The sequence below is a fragment of the Pongo pygmaeus genome, chromosome 13 (assembly GCF_028885625.2).
Source record: "Pongo pygmaeus isolate AG05252 chromosome 13, NHGRI_mPonPyg2-v2.0_pri, whole genome shotgun sequence".
NCBI lineage: Eukaryota > Metazoa > Chordata > Mammalia > Primates > Hominidae > Pongo > Pongo pygmaeus.
In genome coordinates this window covers 73441524-73457359 of record NC_072386.2, presented here as the reverse complement: position 1 = coordinate 73457359, position 15836 = coordinate 73441524, and the positions used below count along the sequence as shown (strand labels likewise).

Here is a 15836-nt window from a genome sequence, read left to right as displayed (position 1 = left end):
ACAAGAGTGGTGAAAGAGAAATAGCACATATAGATGAACCATTTTGAAGTTTCTGTGTTACTGTATATTAAGGTATCTTAAAACTGTAAAGCTGAGAGGCTAGTCCTTGAGGAGGTGACTTGGAGCCCTTGGAAATATGAAAGTATTATAATGAAAGTGACAGTTTTTCCCAAATTGATCTATAGAGTCTTTGCAGTTCCAGTGAAAATCCTGGAGTTTTAAGAACTCAAGTTGGCTGGGCACGGTGGCTCACGCCTGTAATCCCAGCACTTTGGGAGGCCGAGGTGGGCAGATCACAAGGTCAGGAGATCAAGACCATCCTGGCTAACACAGTGAAACCCCGTCTCTACTAGAAATGTAAAAAAAATTACCTGGGCGTGGTGGCAGGCGCCTGTAAGCCCAGCTACTTGGGAGGCTGAGGCAGGAGAATGGCGTGAACCCGGGAGGCGGAGCTTGCAGTGAGCTGAGATTGCGCCACTGCACTCCAGCCTGGGCAACAGAGCAAGACTCCATCTCAAAAAGAAAAAAAAAAGAACTCAACAAATTATTAATATGGAAAAGCAGTGGCCAAAAAGTAGCTAAGAACTGCTAAATAAGAACCATGTATAATGTCACTCTGTTGTTTATCAGTATTCCATATATGCATGTGTTTGTTTTTGAGCTATTTTGTTCCACTGGTCAGTTTATTCCTGTGCTGATACCACACTCTGTTAAATATTGTAACATCGTAATGTCTTATATATGGAAAAGCAAGGGACTCTTTTTTAGCCATATTAGAAAAAAAACCAGATTGGATCTCTGCCTTCTATCACACATTAAAATCCATTTTATATAAATTAAATGCATATATGAAAGGCAAATTTTACAACTTTTAGAACTATAAAATACAGTAAAATATATTTGTAGCATAGTGTTAGGGGAAAACTTAACAAAAGCACTAACCATAAAACAAAAGGTTGATAAAGTAGATGTCACTCAAAATGAATAACTTATTTTCCACAACATACCAGAATGGATATAAAAACACGAGGCACAAATGGGAAAAAGCTATTTCAAAACAGAACTGACAAAGCATTAGTATTCAGATAAAGAACTCCAATCAAATGGTTACTGTCTCATAAAAATATAAAAAATAGACAAGTGACATTATGCATTTCACAAAATAGGAAATATGAATAGCAAAAACATACAAAATATTCAATTTTGCTGCTAATCAGAGAAATACAGTTATGATCACACTGAGATACTGGTTTTTTTCCACCCACCAGGCAGGCAAAAATTACGAAGTTTGCAGATAACAAGATTCAGAGGTTATAGATCAATCGAGTTTTGGGTCAGTTTATATTGGTGGGAATGCAAATTAGTACAAATATTTTGCATGATTTTGGTGTTCATATAAAGTCAAATATTCATTATAACCCAGGAGTCAGCAATTTTTTTTCTGTAAAGGACCAGGTAGCAAATATTTTAGGCTTTGAGGTACATCCAGTCTCTGCCACAATTACTCAGTTCTGCCGCTATAGTATAAAAACAGCTGTAGTCAATACTTAAATTAATGAGCATGCATGGCTGTGTTCCAATAAAACTTCATTTGCGAAAAAGAGGCAGCATTTCGGGCCGTAGTTTGTTCACCTCTGATACAAATTATAACTTAGCAGTCCACTTGTAGGTACACATGCCTTAGAGAAGATTACATGTGTTTCCTAGGAGCCATGTAAAGAAATGTTTTATGTGTGCAGTGGCCCAGCATCATGACCTCCATACTACTCAGGAAACAAACTTGAAAAAATTCAAATGTTTATCTTCAGTAGAATGGATAAATTTTAGTATAATCACACAATGGATTATGTAGTAGTGAAAGCAAATGAATATTTAAGTCCAGTTAACAACATGGATGAATCCAAAAGAGAATGTTGAGTGAAGAACCAGTCTCAGAGGAATGCATCAGAGTGATAGCAATTTTATAAAACTTAAAATTCAGCAAAACTAAGTATTCCTGCTAAAAATGTTTAATCTATATGTAAATCAAGCCTTAAGATCTGACTTCTATTTTACAGGAGATGTAGGGGTTAGAAATGCAAGTTAAGTGATACCTAAAGGAAACAATCAGGCAAATCTAGAAGATAGATAACTTTGTAGGACAACTGACCTGGTCTCTTCAACAAGAAACTGTTATGGAGAAGAAAAGTTTGGTTGTGGATGGGGTTCTCCAGATTGAGGAAGATTTAAGAGATATCAGATGCTATTTGTGCAGGCTTTTATTAGATTAGCAATAAAAAACATTTTTATACAATTGAAATTTAAATGTAAAGTAGGTATAGACCAGGCACAGTGGCTCATGCCTGTAATCCCAGCACTTTGGGAGGCCAAGGCAGGTGGATCACTTGAGGCCAGGAGCTCGGAGACCAGCCTGGCCAATGTGGTGAAACCCCGTCTCTACTAAAAATAGAAAAATTAGCCAGGTGTGATGGCACGTGCCTAGAGCAAAACTGACTTCAAAATAATAATAATAATAATAATAATAATAAAGTAGGAATAAGGTGGTGTTAACAAATATGAGTTTTGTTAGGTATGATAATGATAATATGGTTAAATTGGACAATTTTTTATAACTGCATGTGAAAGAATTTCGAGATGAACTGTCATAATAACTGCACTTTATTATAAAATACCTAGGCCCAAAAAGGAGGGCTAAATATAGAAAATCCTTAAATCTAAATGTAGAGTATATGAGTGAAAATTTTCATAATAAAAAGTTAAGCCAAACAAAATGAAATTATATTATTTAGTGATGCATCTGTAAAACAGCAAAAACATGGAAATGATCAACACTAAGTTGAGGTAATGGTTACCTTGTTGAGGCACAAAGATGAGACTAAGGGAAGAGTATATAGATGGGCCATAAGGTCTGTAGGTAATATTCTAGTTTTTAAGTAGAATGGTATGGGATCAAGTGTGTTTTTTTTTTTTAAACAGCTGTATTGAGTTATAATTTAAATACTATAAAATTCACCCATTGCAAGTATATAATTCACTCATAGTTGTGCAGCTATAAACACAGTCTAGTTTTGGGACATTTCCATAATCTCAGAAAATTCCCTCATCGCCATTTGTAGTCAATCCCTACTCCCACCTTCAGCCCCTGGCAACCACTGATCTACTTTCTGTCTCTAGAGATTTGCAGTTTCTTGTAACCTATAACGGACTCATAGAATGTGTAGTCTTTGTGTTTGGCTTCTTTCACTTAGCATAATGTTTTTGAGGTATATCCATGTTGTAACATGTGGCAGTAGTTAATTCAGCTGTATCACTGAATAGTATTTTATTGTATAAACGTTGTTTATTCACCAGGTTATAGGCTTGCTGTGAACATTTGATGTATGTCTTTGTGTGGATATGTTTTAATTTCTCTTAGGTGGTTACTTAGGAGTGAAATTGCTGGGTTGTATGGTGAATTTGTGTCTAACTTTTAAAGAGTCTGTCAAATTGTTTTTCAAAATGACTACCATTTTTCACTCCCACCAGCAATATATGAGAGTTCTGGCTCCTATGCATCCTTGGCAACGCTTGATATTATCTCTTGTTTTGATTATAGCCATTCTAGTGGGTATGTAATGTATTTCATTGTAGTTTTAATTTGCATGTTCCTAATAACTGCTGATTTCAGACATCTTTTCATATGCTTATCAGCCATTCTTATATCTTCTGGAAATATCTATTCAAATTTTTTGCTCATTTTTGTGTGTTTTCTTATTGATTTGTATGATTTCTTTATATGTCTGGAAACAAGTCCTCTATCAGATACATGATTTGCAAATACTTTCTTCCAGGCTGTGCCTTGCCTTTTCTTTTTAATTTTTTATTGATACAAAATAGATGTACATATTTTGGGGATGTCTTTTTGGTTTTTTAATTGTGTCTTTTGAAGCACAAAAGTTTTAAATTGTTATCAAGTCTAGTTTGTGACTTTATGGATTGTACTTTTGGTGTTCATTAAATAAATCTTTGCCTAACACAAGTCATGATGATTTATTCTAGAGGCTTTATGGTTTTAGTTCTTCCTTTAAGAGTCTGTGATCCATATTTCGAGTTAATTTTTGTGAATTGTGGCATATGCATAGACACGTCTCCCAGCACAACACTCTTATATCCTTAATAAAATACCTTGACACCTTTTTAAAAAGTAAATTTGATCATAAATATGAAGGCTCATATCTAGATTCTCAGTTCTGTTCCATTGATCTGTATGTCTATACTTACATAAGCACCATACTGTCTTACTCATTGTATGCTTGGTACCAAATAGGTGTGCAGAATTTGAATTAAACTGAAATTGAATTGACTAGACTTATTATGTTAAATATTTTCTGTTCTTACATTTGCCATATTTTAATCTTTTTTTCTGGTGTGTGTGGGATGTAGTAGTTGATTTATTTTTGCTTTTCTCCCCCCTATAGTTTGTTATCAATATATCTTTTGAAAAAAATCCCATCTCTAGATCAAAAAGAAACTTTGTGCCTCACTCAAAAATACTTAAGGGACAGAATGCCCTTTGTGATAGGCATGATGTGTTGGTAATGGGAGCAACTATCAACAAACAGGGACAATGGCTAGAATTATAATTATAATCTCTAGTGATATGAAATCCAGAGGCTGATCAGTTGCTAGCAGTATGTTATTCCTTCCGCAGAAGCTCAGCAGTGTTTTTAGCATTTCTGTATTTATTGCTGTAAAATAAAATCTTACAAGAATATACTGGAACTATTTTATGAAGTAGTAATTTTAGAGTTATGCCTGTATCCCTTAGCAATCGCACATGCATTCTTAAGGCCATAATTACTTGGGGGGGAAATAATACTTGCTCTATCAACTTCTCATGATGTTTATGAAATTCAAATAAGGTAATGTTTGTTTAAGTGCTTTGCAAGATATAAAGTGTTGTACAATCATTTTTAAAGTCATTCATATAGTAAGCGCTGGCATACAAATACATTTTTTTCAAACACTTTACTTTCTAAGATAATGTGAAGTGAAAAGTATGAACAATTATTGAACCTTGGGGTTGTTTGCCCACAAATACAATTGTGAATAGCTGTAGTTCAAGAATGTGGGGACAGGCATGGTGGCTCACACCTGTAATCCTAGCACTTTGGGAGGCTGAGGCGGGTGGATCACCTGAGGTCAGGAGTTTGAGACCCGCTGGCCAACATGGTGAAACCCCATCTCTACTAAAAAAACACAACAACAACAACAACAAAATTAGCCAGGAGTGGTGGCATGTGCCTGTAATCCCAGCTACTTGGGAGGCTGAGGCACAAGCATCGCTTGAACCTAAGGGGTGAGGGTTGTAGTGAGCCGAGATCGGGCCACTGCACTCCAGCCTGGGTGAGAGTGAGACTGTCTCAAAAAAAAGAATGTGGGACATAGGTGAAACCAATGAGAGGAATATTTTCTTCAGTTTCTGTCTTCATAACAGGATGTTGAAGAGGAAATGCTCCTTTTCTTGGAGAATGTAAAATTTCTAATATATAATTGGATAGACAGTGATAAAAATCTTATCTTTTAAAAATCTTCTATTGGCATGGGGAATTTATATAAAAATTATTTAAAAATGCAGTGTAATGCCAGACACAGTGGCTCATGCCTGTAATCCTAGCACTTTGGGAGGCTGAGGCGGACAGATCACCTGAGGTCAGGACTTCGAGACGAGCCTGGCCAACATGGTGAAACCCCGTCTCTACTAAAAATACAAAATTACCCGGGCATGGTGGCACATGCCTTTAATCCCAGCTACTCAGGAGGCTGAGGTGGGAGAATTGCTTGAATCTGGCCTGGGAGGAAGAGGTTGCAGTGAGCCGAGATCGTGCCATTGCACTCCGCCTGGGCAACAAGAGTGAAACTCCGTCTCAAAAAAAAAAAAAGCAGTGTAAATGATTGAGCAACATAAAACTATAATAATCAAGACAATCTGGTACTGGCATAAGAACAGACATTTAAAGATTGATAGAATAGGATTAAGAGTTCAGAAACAAACTTGATTTTGGACAAGAGTCCCAACACAATTAAAAGGGCAAAAGAATAATCTTCTCAACACATGATGCTGGATATCGTCATGCAGAAGAGTGAATTTCGACCCTTTCTTCACACCGTGTACAAAAATTAACTCAAAATGGATCACAGAACTAAACACATGAGCTAAATCTGTAAAACTTTTAGAAGAAAATATAGGAGTAAATTTTTGAGTTAAGCAATGGTTTCTTGGATGAAATTGGACTTCATCAAATTTAAAAACTTCTGTGATACAAAGGATACCATCAAGAATATGCCAAGACAACCCACGAAATGGTAGTAAATGTTTGTAAATCAAATTCAATAAGATATAGACATTTAGAATATATAAAGAACTGTTACAACTCAAAAAAACAAGTAACCCAGTTAAAAAATGGGCAAAGGATCGAGAAGACATTTCTCCAAAAAGATATACAAATCTTCAATAAGCACACAAAAGGGATGTTCAGCACCATTCGCTGTCAGGGAAATGCAACTGAAAACCGCAATGAGATAGCACTTCACACCCGGTGGCTATCATGAAAAAGGCAGATAACAAGTGTCGATGAGAATGTGGAGAAATTGCAACCCACTTGACTGCTGATGGGATTGTAAAATGATGGGCTGCTTTGGAAAATTATTTAGCAATACCTCAAAAGTTTAAACATAGAGTCACCAGCAGTTCTACTCTTAGGTATATACCCAAGAGAATTGAAAATATGTCCACACAAAATCTTGTGCATGAATATTATAGCAGCACAATTCATAATAGCCAAAAAGTAGCAACAACCCAAATGTCTATCAACCAACAAATGGAGAAATAAAATGTAGAATGGGATATTTGGCAATAAAAAGGGATGAAGTGCTGATACAAGCCATATATGGATGAATCTTGAAAATATTTTGCTAAGTCAGAGAAGCCAGTCAAAAGTTCACATATTGGATTATTCCGTATATACAAAATGTCCATACTAGGCAAATCTATAGAGACAGTAAATAGATTAGTGTTGCCTGGGGCGGGTGGCAGGTATTAGGAGGAAATGGGGAGTGACGGCTAATGGGTACAGTTTCTTTTTGGGGTGATGGAATTGTTATATAGTTGATTGGGGTGATGGTTGTACAACTCTGTGAATATATTAAAAAACCAGTGTTTTGTACACATTAAATTGGAGAGTTGTTCAGTATATAAATAACAGAAATTTAAAAAGCAATATCTAAGTCCAAAAAATATGAAGTACGAAAGGAAGTTTCCAAATGTGTCTCTATTGTTTTATCTTCTGGAGATGGAGAAGGATCAAGTCGTTGATTGCCTCTTAGCTGTCATTTTTCTTTCTTTTTTTATCCTTGTAGTGGTTGACTAGGTGTACTAAATGCATATCCCTTCTTGTGGTTGACTAGGTGTATTAAATGCATATCAATGCATGTTGAATGATAGTAAATCGTAATTCATTTTTGACAGGAATTGAGTTCTTCTCAGACTTTATCACATGATGGAGGATTCTTCAATAGACTGGAAGATGATGTTCATAAAATTCTTATTAGAGAAAAACGAAGAGAACAGCTTACAGAATATAATGGAACAGATAATTGTACAGCTCATGAACACAACCAGGCATGTAAAGTAGAAAATTCTCTTAAAATCACAGTGAAATTGAAATGTAATTTTTATTTTTTAAACAAGTAAGCAGTAGAATCAAATTATGATTGTATAAAGTAGTAGTTTAGGATATGATCTTAGTAATTATCATGCAAAGATATTTATATTAAAAAGTATGAAGTATACTCATACTGTATGACTAGTTCATTCATTGATGACTATTTGCTGAGCATGTGCCATAAGTTATGTGCTGTTAGGCACTCGTGTGAGGGAGTGGAAACACGAAGATGGATAAGATCTTTCTTCCCTTAGACACTCAGAGTTGTGGGGATATGGAGAGGTAGACCTGTAAAAGGATCATCATTCAGCACAAATGAAGACTTTAAGGGAGATATGAACAATAAAAAAGAGGTTTTGAATAGCAAAGGTAATTGATCACTGTTTGGGTGAATTGTGATGGGTATATAAAAAGTGACATTTGGGATGGAGTATGAATAGTGAGAAACTGTATAAGCTGAGAAACAGAGAAAGACTTTGGGTCTAAGGGAACTGAAAGAACAGACGTCCTGAAATATAAAAGGCCCTAGACCAAATGTTTAGGAAACTGAAAAATTCTGCAACTAAGAAGTTTACAGTTAAGCAAGTGTGGGATGACATGACTGGAGAAATAGATTAGATTTATTTCATAAATGTCTTTTCTGTGAAACTAAGAAGTTAGAATTTTATCCAATACAACAGGGCAAGCTATAGCCTATGAATCAAATCTGGTCAGTGGTCTGTTATTATAAGGACTGTAAGCTAAGAATGGCATTCATATTTTCAAAATACTACTTAAAAAGAGAAAAGAGCCTGGCACGGTGGCTCACGTCTGTAATCCCAGGAACTTGGGAGGCCGAAGCGGGCAGATCACTTGAGGCCAGGAATTCAAGACCAACCTGGCCAACATGGCAAAACCTCACCTCTACTAAAAATACAAAAATTAACCAAGCGTGGTGGCACATGCCTATAATCTCAGCTGCTTGGTAGGCTGAGACACGAGAATTGCTTGAACCCAGGAGGTGGGGTTGCTGTGAGCCAAGATCATGCCACTGCACTCCAGTCTGGGTGACAGAGCAAGACTGTGTTTCAAAATTAAATAAATAATTTTAAAAATTAAAAAAGAAAAGAATACGGCTGGGTGCTGTGGCTCATGCCTGTAATCCCAGCACTTTTGGGAGACTGAGGCTGGCGAATCACTTGAGGTCAGGAGTTCGAGACCAGCCTGGCCAACATGGTGAAACCCTGTCTCCACTAAAAATAAAAACAAAAATAATTGAGCGTTGTGGAGGGCGCCTGTAGTCCCAGCTACTCGGAAGGCTGAGGAGGAGAATCATTTGAACCCGGGAGGCGGAGGTTGCAGTGAACCAAGATCACACCACTGCACTCTAGCCTGGATGACAGAGCAAGACTCTGTCTCAAAAAAAAAAGAATTTGTGACAGAGACTGTATAAAACCCATAAAGTCTAAGATGTTTGTTGTTGGGTCCTGTACAGAAAAAGTTTGCCAGCCTCTGCTACAAACCAGTGTTACCCAAAATATATTATCTGAGGGAGAAAAAGATGCTTTCTCTCCTCATACCCCAGTCCTGGATATATGGGACCAGGAAGAGGTGAGACCTACTCCAAGATCCTCACTGCCACATCTTAAATTCCATCATACAGAGAAAGTGTGTTACCTCTCAGACCTCTATGTCTGCATTTATTTTTATCACCAAAACCACTAGTCTCTTACTTCGTCTTAACTATGAACCTGTTCTTGACCCTATATTGACCTCCAATCCATCAATTCTCGTAGCTTGAAACTTGTGGTAATTTCACTAATGTCCCCATGAACACTTTACCCTTACTTCCTTAATTTTCTGTGATTCCTTTCTTGCCAGTATGTAGCATTGGCTCTCACAATATTGTCTACCTTGCCTGTTTTAATTCTCCAGCCACCAGGTATTTAGAAAGTATTTTTAAAAACACTGCTAATGTTCTCATCTGAAAATCAGTACTATGTAACTTTTGCCATAGTCTCATTTCTACTTAACAGTCCTTTGATTGATCTCTTTCTAAATTTGACAAATTCCTACAGTAGCCATTCCAAATTCAAAGAATCTGGTTCCCATCTGTTTCCATCTTTTTCTATCTTCAATGGATGTTATCGCTTTGTTTACTACAAAGACTGGTAAATTCAGTCTTACAGCAAATTAGCACCATCTATTAACATTTGTGTTATATGGTGTACAGGAGAAGCTTTAAGAACTTTTTACTCTAATGCAGCAATAAGATTTGTTTATAAATAACACTGTTTCTTATGGAAAATCTATTTTCGACTCAGTAGTGGGGAATCCTTGCCTACCCTGACGTACTCGTGAGGTTCTTTCTGGCATTGAATTAAATTTAATGTTTTCCTGTCTTTCCTCAACTTCCAAATTTTATGTACAATCCAAGCGTATTAGTCCATTCTCATGCTGCTATGAAGAAATACCCAAGACTGGGTAATTTATCAAGGAAAGAGGTTTAATTGACTCACAGTTCCACTTGGCTGAGGAGACCTCAGGAAACTTACAATCATGGTAGAAAGCACCTCTTTACAAGGTGGCAGGAGAGAGAATGAGTGCCGAGTGAAGGGGGAAGCCCCTTACAGACCATTAGATCTCATGAGTATTCACTCACTATCACAAGACCAGTGTGGGGGAAGCCACCCCTGTAATTCAATTATCTCCCACCTGGTCCCACCCTGGACTCATGGGAATTATTATAATTCAAGATGACATTCAGGTGGGGACACAGCCCAACCATATCATTCTGCCCCTGGCCCGTCCCAAGTCTCATGTCCTCACATTTCAAAACACAATCATGCCTTCTCAACAGTCTTCTGAAGTCTTAACTCATTCCGTGATTAGCCCAGAAGTCCAAGTCCAAAGTTTCATCTGAGATAAGGCAAGTCCCTTCTGCCTCTGAACCTATAAACTCAAAAGCAAGTTAGTTACTTCCTAGATACAATGGGAGTACAGGCATTGGGTAAATACGCCCATTCCAAATGGAAGAAATTGGCCAAAACAGAGGGGCTACAGGCCCCATGCAAGTCTGAAATCCAAAAGGGCAGTCATTAAACCTTAAAGTTCTGAAATGATCTCCTTTGACTCCACATCTCGCATCCAGGTCTTGCTGATGCAAGAGATGGGCTCCCACAGTGTTGAGCAGCTCTGCCCCTGTGGCTTTGCAGGGTACAGCCTCCACTTACTAGCTGCTTTCACGGCTGGCGTTGAGTGTCTGCAGCTTTTCTGGTGCAAACCGTGGGTGGATCTACCACTCTGGGGGCTGGAGGACAGTGGTCCCTTCTCATAGCTCTGCTAGGCAGTGCCCCAATAGGGACTCTGTGTGGGGGCTTGACCCCACATTTCCCTTCCACACTGCCCTAGCAGAGGTTCTCCATGAGGGCTCTGCCCCTGTAGCACACCTCTCTACCTGGACATCCAGGAGTTTCCATACGTCCTCTGAAATCTAGGCAGAGGTTCCCAAATCTCAGTCCTTCTCTTCTGTGCACCCACAGGACCAACATCATGTAGAAGCTGCCAAGGCTTGGGGCTTGCACCCTCTGAAGCAAAAGTCTGAGCTGTACCTTGGCCCCGTTTTTAGCCATGGCTGGAGCAGCTGGGGGACACAGGGCACCAAGTCCCTAGGCTGCACACAGCAGAGGGGCGCTGGAACCAGCCCAGAAAACCAATTTTCCCTCCTAGGCTTCCAGGCCTGTGATGGGAGGGGCTTCTGTGAAGGTCTCTGACATGCCTTGGAGACATTTTCCCCATTGTCTTGGTGATTAGCATTTGGCTGCTTCTCACTTGTGCAGTAGACTTGAATTTCTACCCAGAAAATGGGTTTTTCTTTTCTACTGCATTGTCAGGCTGCAAATTTCCTGAACTTTTATGCTCTGTCATCTCTTGAATGCTTTGCTGCTTAGAAATTTCTTTCACCAGATACCCTAAGTCACCTCTCTGAAGCTCAAAATTCCACAGATCTCTAGGGCAGGGGCAAAAAGCCACCAGTTTCTTTGCTAAAGCATAGCAAGAATGACCTTTACCAGTTCCCAACAAGTTCCTCATCTCCATCTGAGACCACCTCAGCCTGGACTTCATTGTCATTCAACAGGTCTCTAGGAAGTTCCAGATTTTCCCACATTTTCCTGTCTTCTGAACCCTCTAACGTGTTCCAGCCTCTGCCTGTTACCCAGTTCCAAAGTCATATACACATTTTCAGGTATCTTTATAGCAGCCCCTGACTCTCTGTGGTACCAATTTACTGTATTAGTCCGTTCACACACTGCTATGAAGAAATACCCGAGATTGGGTAATTTATAAAGAAAAGAGGTTTGACTCACAGTTTTACGTGGCTAGGGAGGCCTCAGGAGGCTTACAATCATGGTGGAAGGCACCTTTTCACAGAGCGGCAGAAGACAGAATGAGTGCTGAGCAAAGAGTGGAAGCCCCTTAGGAAACCATCAGATCTTGTGAGAACTCACTCACTAACCGGAGAGCAGTATAGGGGAAACTGCCCTCTCCACCTAGTTTCACCTTGACACTTGGGGATTATTACAATTCAAGATGAGATTTGGGTAGGGACAGAGCCAAACCGTATCACCAAGCAACCATGTTAATTAACATTTATGGTTAGCATATTCACTTCTTCCTTTTTCATTGATTATGATTTTCCTTTTTCATTACGATTTTCCCCTTTGTAGTATCTTCTTTTTTAAAGCCACCTGAGATCATTTTTGGATAGAAGGAATGATATTTGTGTATTTCAGCACATACTTAGGTTCCTCAAGGCCTTTATAGAACAAAGTTGGGTATATAACTTTACATTAACAAGTTTAAATAAGTAAGTAGCAGTATGATTTAAACCGAAGTGATAGTGTGACATAGTGGAAAGAGAACAAACTTTGAAATAAAACAGTTTTATCGATTATTACATTGGGATGAAATTACCTGCCTTTCTTACACTATTAGGAAAGTTATAGATTATGATTTAAAATGTTTAGCAGAACATGTTTTCCACAGTATGCACTTAATAATTATTTTTGTACAAGCAAAAAATGGTGAGCCCCAGAAAAGATACACTGTTAAAATGCTATAGTAATTCACAGGAAAGGTGATCAGAGATGGCTTTGTGAGGAGAAAATAGCATTTGAATTAGGAACTTAGAGTTGAATTTGGGTTTTCTTTGCTCTTTTTAAAAAAATTTTAATTTTTGTGGCTACATAGTAGGTATGTATATTTATGGGTTCCAAGAGATGTTTTGATACAGACATGCAATGCTTACATAATCACATCTTGTAAGCATTTATCCTTTGTGTTACAAACAATCCAATGATACTATTTTAGTTATTTTTAAATGTACAATTAAATTATTGACTAATAGTCACCCTGTTGTGCTATCAAATACTAGGTCTTATTCATTCTTTTAATTTTTTTGGTACCAATTAACTATCCTAACCACCTGCCCACTCCCTCACTGCCTTTCCCAGCCTCTAGTAACCATCCTTCTACTTTGTAACTCCATTAGTTCAGTTGTTTTGAATTTTAGATCTCACAAATAAGTGAGAACATGTGATGTTTGCGTTTCTGTGCCTGGCTTATTTCACTTAGCATATGACCTCCAGTTCCACCCATCTTGTTGCAAATAACAAGATCTTTTTTTGTGGATGAAGAGTACTCCATCATGTATAAATACCACATTTTCTTTATTAATTCATCTGTTGATGTACACTTAGGTTGCTTCCAAATCTTGGCTGTTATAAACAGTGCTGTGATAAACATGGGAGTGCAGATAGCTCTTCAGTATACCAATTTCCTTTCTTTTGGGTATATACCCAGCAGGATTGTTGGATCATGTGGTAGCTCGTTTTATTTGATTTTTGTATATGGCAAGAGATAGGTGTCTAGTTTCATTCTTCTGCATATGGATATCCAGTTTTCCCAGCGCCATTTATTGAAGAGACTGTCTTTTCCCCAGTGTATGTTCGTAACACCTTTGCCAAAGGTGAGTTCACTGTAGGTGTGTGGATTTGTTTCTGGGTTCTCTGTTCTGTTCCATTGGTCTATGTGTGTGTGTTTATGCCAATACCTTGTTATTTGGTTACTATAGCTCTGTAGTATAATTTGAAGTCAGGTAACATGATTCCTTCAGTTTTCTTCTTTTTGCTTAAGATGTCTTTGGCTAGTGTGTCTTTTGTGGTTTCATATATATTTTAGGATTCTTTTTTCTATTTCTGTGAAGAATGTCATTGGTATTTTGATAGGGATTGCATTGAATCTGTAGATTGCTTTGGGTGGTATCGACATTTTAACAATATTGATTCTTCTAACCCATGAACATGGAATATCTTTCCATTTTGTCATCTCTTCTTCAGTTTTGTTCATCAGTGTTTTATAGTTTTCATTATGGAGATATTGTTTGGTTAATTCCTAGGTATTTATTTTTATTTATGGCTATTGTAAATGGGAGTAAATGGGATTACTTTTGTTGATTTTTTTTTTTCAGGTTATTCTCTGTTGGCCTGTAGAAATGCTACTGATTTTTCAAGGTTGATTTTGTATCCTGCAACTTTACTGAATTTATCAGTTCCAATAGTTTTTTTGTGGAGCCTTTAGGTTTTTCCAAATATAAAGTGATACCATCTGCAGACAAGGATAGTTTGACTTCTTCCTTTCCAATTTAGATGCCCTTTATTTCTTTCTCTTGTCTGATTGCTCTAGCTAGGACTTCCAGTACTATGTTGAATAACGGGGTGAAAGTGGGCATCCTTGTCTTGTTCCAGATCTTAGAGGAAAGGCTTTCAGTTTTTCCCCATCCAATATATTACTTGCTGTGGGTTTATTATGTATGGCTTTTATTATGTTGAGGTATATTCCTTCTATACCCAGTTTTTTGAAGGTTTTTATCATGAAGGGATGTTGAATTTTATCAAATGCTTTTTCAGCATCAATTGAAATGATCATGTGGTTTTTGTCCTTCATTCTGTTGATGTATCACATTGATTGATTTGCGTATGTTGAACCAACCTTGCATTCCTGGGATAAATCCCACTTGGTCATAATGAATGATCTTTTTAATGTGTTGTTGAATTCAGTATTTTTTCAGGATTTTTTGCATCAATATTCATCAGAGATATTGGCCCCTAGTTTTGTTTTTTCGATATTTCTTTGTCTGGTTTTGGTATCAGGGTAATACTGGCCTCATAGAAGGAGTTTGGAAATATTCCCTCCTCCTCTTTTGTCAGAATAGTTTGAGTAGGATTGGTATTAATTCCTTAAGTGTTTGGTAGAATTTGGCAGTGAAGCCATTGGATCCTGGGCTTTTCTTTACTGGAAGACTTTTTATTATGGCTTCAATCTTATTATTGGTCTGTTCGATTTTGGATTTCTTCATGGTTCAATCTTGGTAGGTTGTATGTGTCTAGGAATTTGTCCATTTTCTCTAGATTTTCCAATTTATTGGCATATAGTTGCTCATAGTAGCCACTAATGATCCTTTGAATTTCAGTAGTATTAGTTGTAATGTCTCTTTTTTTATCTCAGTTTTATTTGGATCTTCTCTTTTTCTTGATGTGGTTAAAGGTTTGTCAATTTTAATTTTTCTTTTTTTTGATGTTTTTTGTTTTAATTTTTTAATTTTTTGTTTTTTTTTCAAGTTTAATTTTTCGAAAAAATCAACTTTTGGATTCTTCATTTCAATTTCATTTATTTCTTTTGTATTGCTTTCTTCATTTTAGTTTCATTTATTTCTGCTCTGATGTTTATTATTTCTTTTCTTCTAATTTTGTGTTTGGTTTACTCTTGCTTTTCTAGTTCTTTAACATTAATTGTTAGGTTGTTTATTTGAAGTTTTTCTTCTTTTTGGATGTAGGCACTTACAGCTATAAATTTCCCTCTTAGTCCTGCATTTATTGTATTCCATAGCTTTTGGTGTGTTATTTCCATTATCATTTGTTTCAAGAAATTTTTTAGTTTCCTTCTTAATTTCTTCATTGACCCACTGATCATTCAGGAGGATATTGTTTAATTTCCATGTATTTGTGTAGTTTCTAAAATTCCTTTTGTCCTTGATTTGTAGCTTTATTTCATTGTGGTCAGAAAAGATGCTTGATATTATTTCAATTTTGTTAA

The 15836-nt window shown here is 37.1% G+C and overlaps 1 protein-coding gene across 6 annotated transcripts in view; it reads left to right on the top strand.

The window, feature by feature from the left end:
- The window catches only part of GKAP1 (G kinase anchoring protein 1), an 80108-nt gene that overhangs the window by 43112 nt on the left and 21160 nt on the right, over positions 1-15836 (top strand). For 3 of the 6 annotated variants that reach the window (XM_054501663.2, XM_054501662.2, XM_054501664.2), the window contains exon 8: positions 7508-7660. The exons of the other annotated variants lie outside the window; for them this stretch is intronic. In XM_054501663.2, coding sequence (XP_054357638.1) covers positions 7508-7660 — 153 coding nt within the window. The remainder of the gene's footprint in view (positions 1-7507; positions 7661-15836) is intronic. 6 annotated transcript variants of the gene reach the window in all.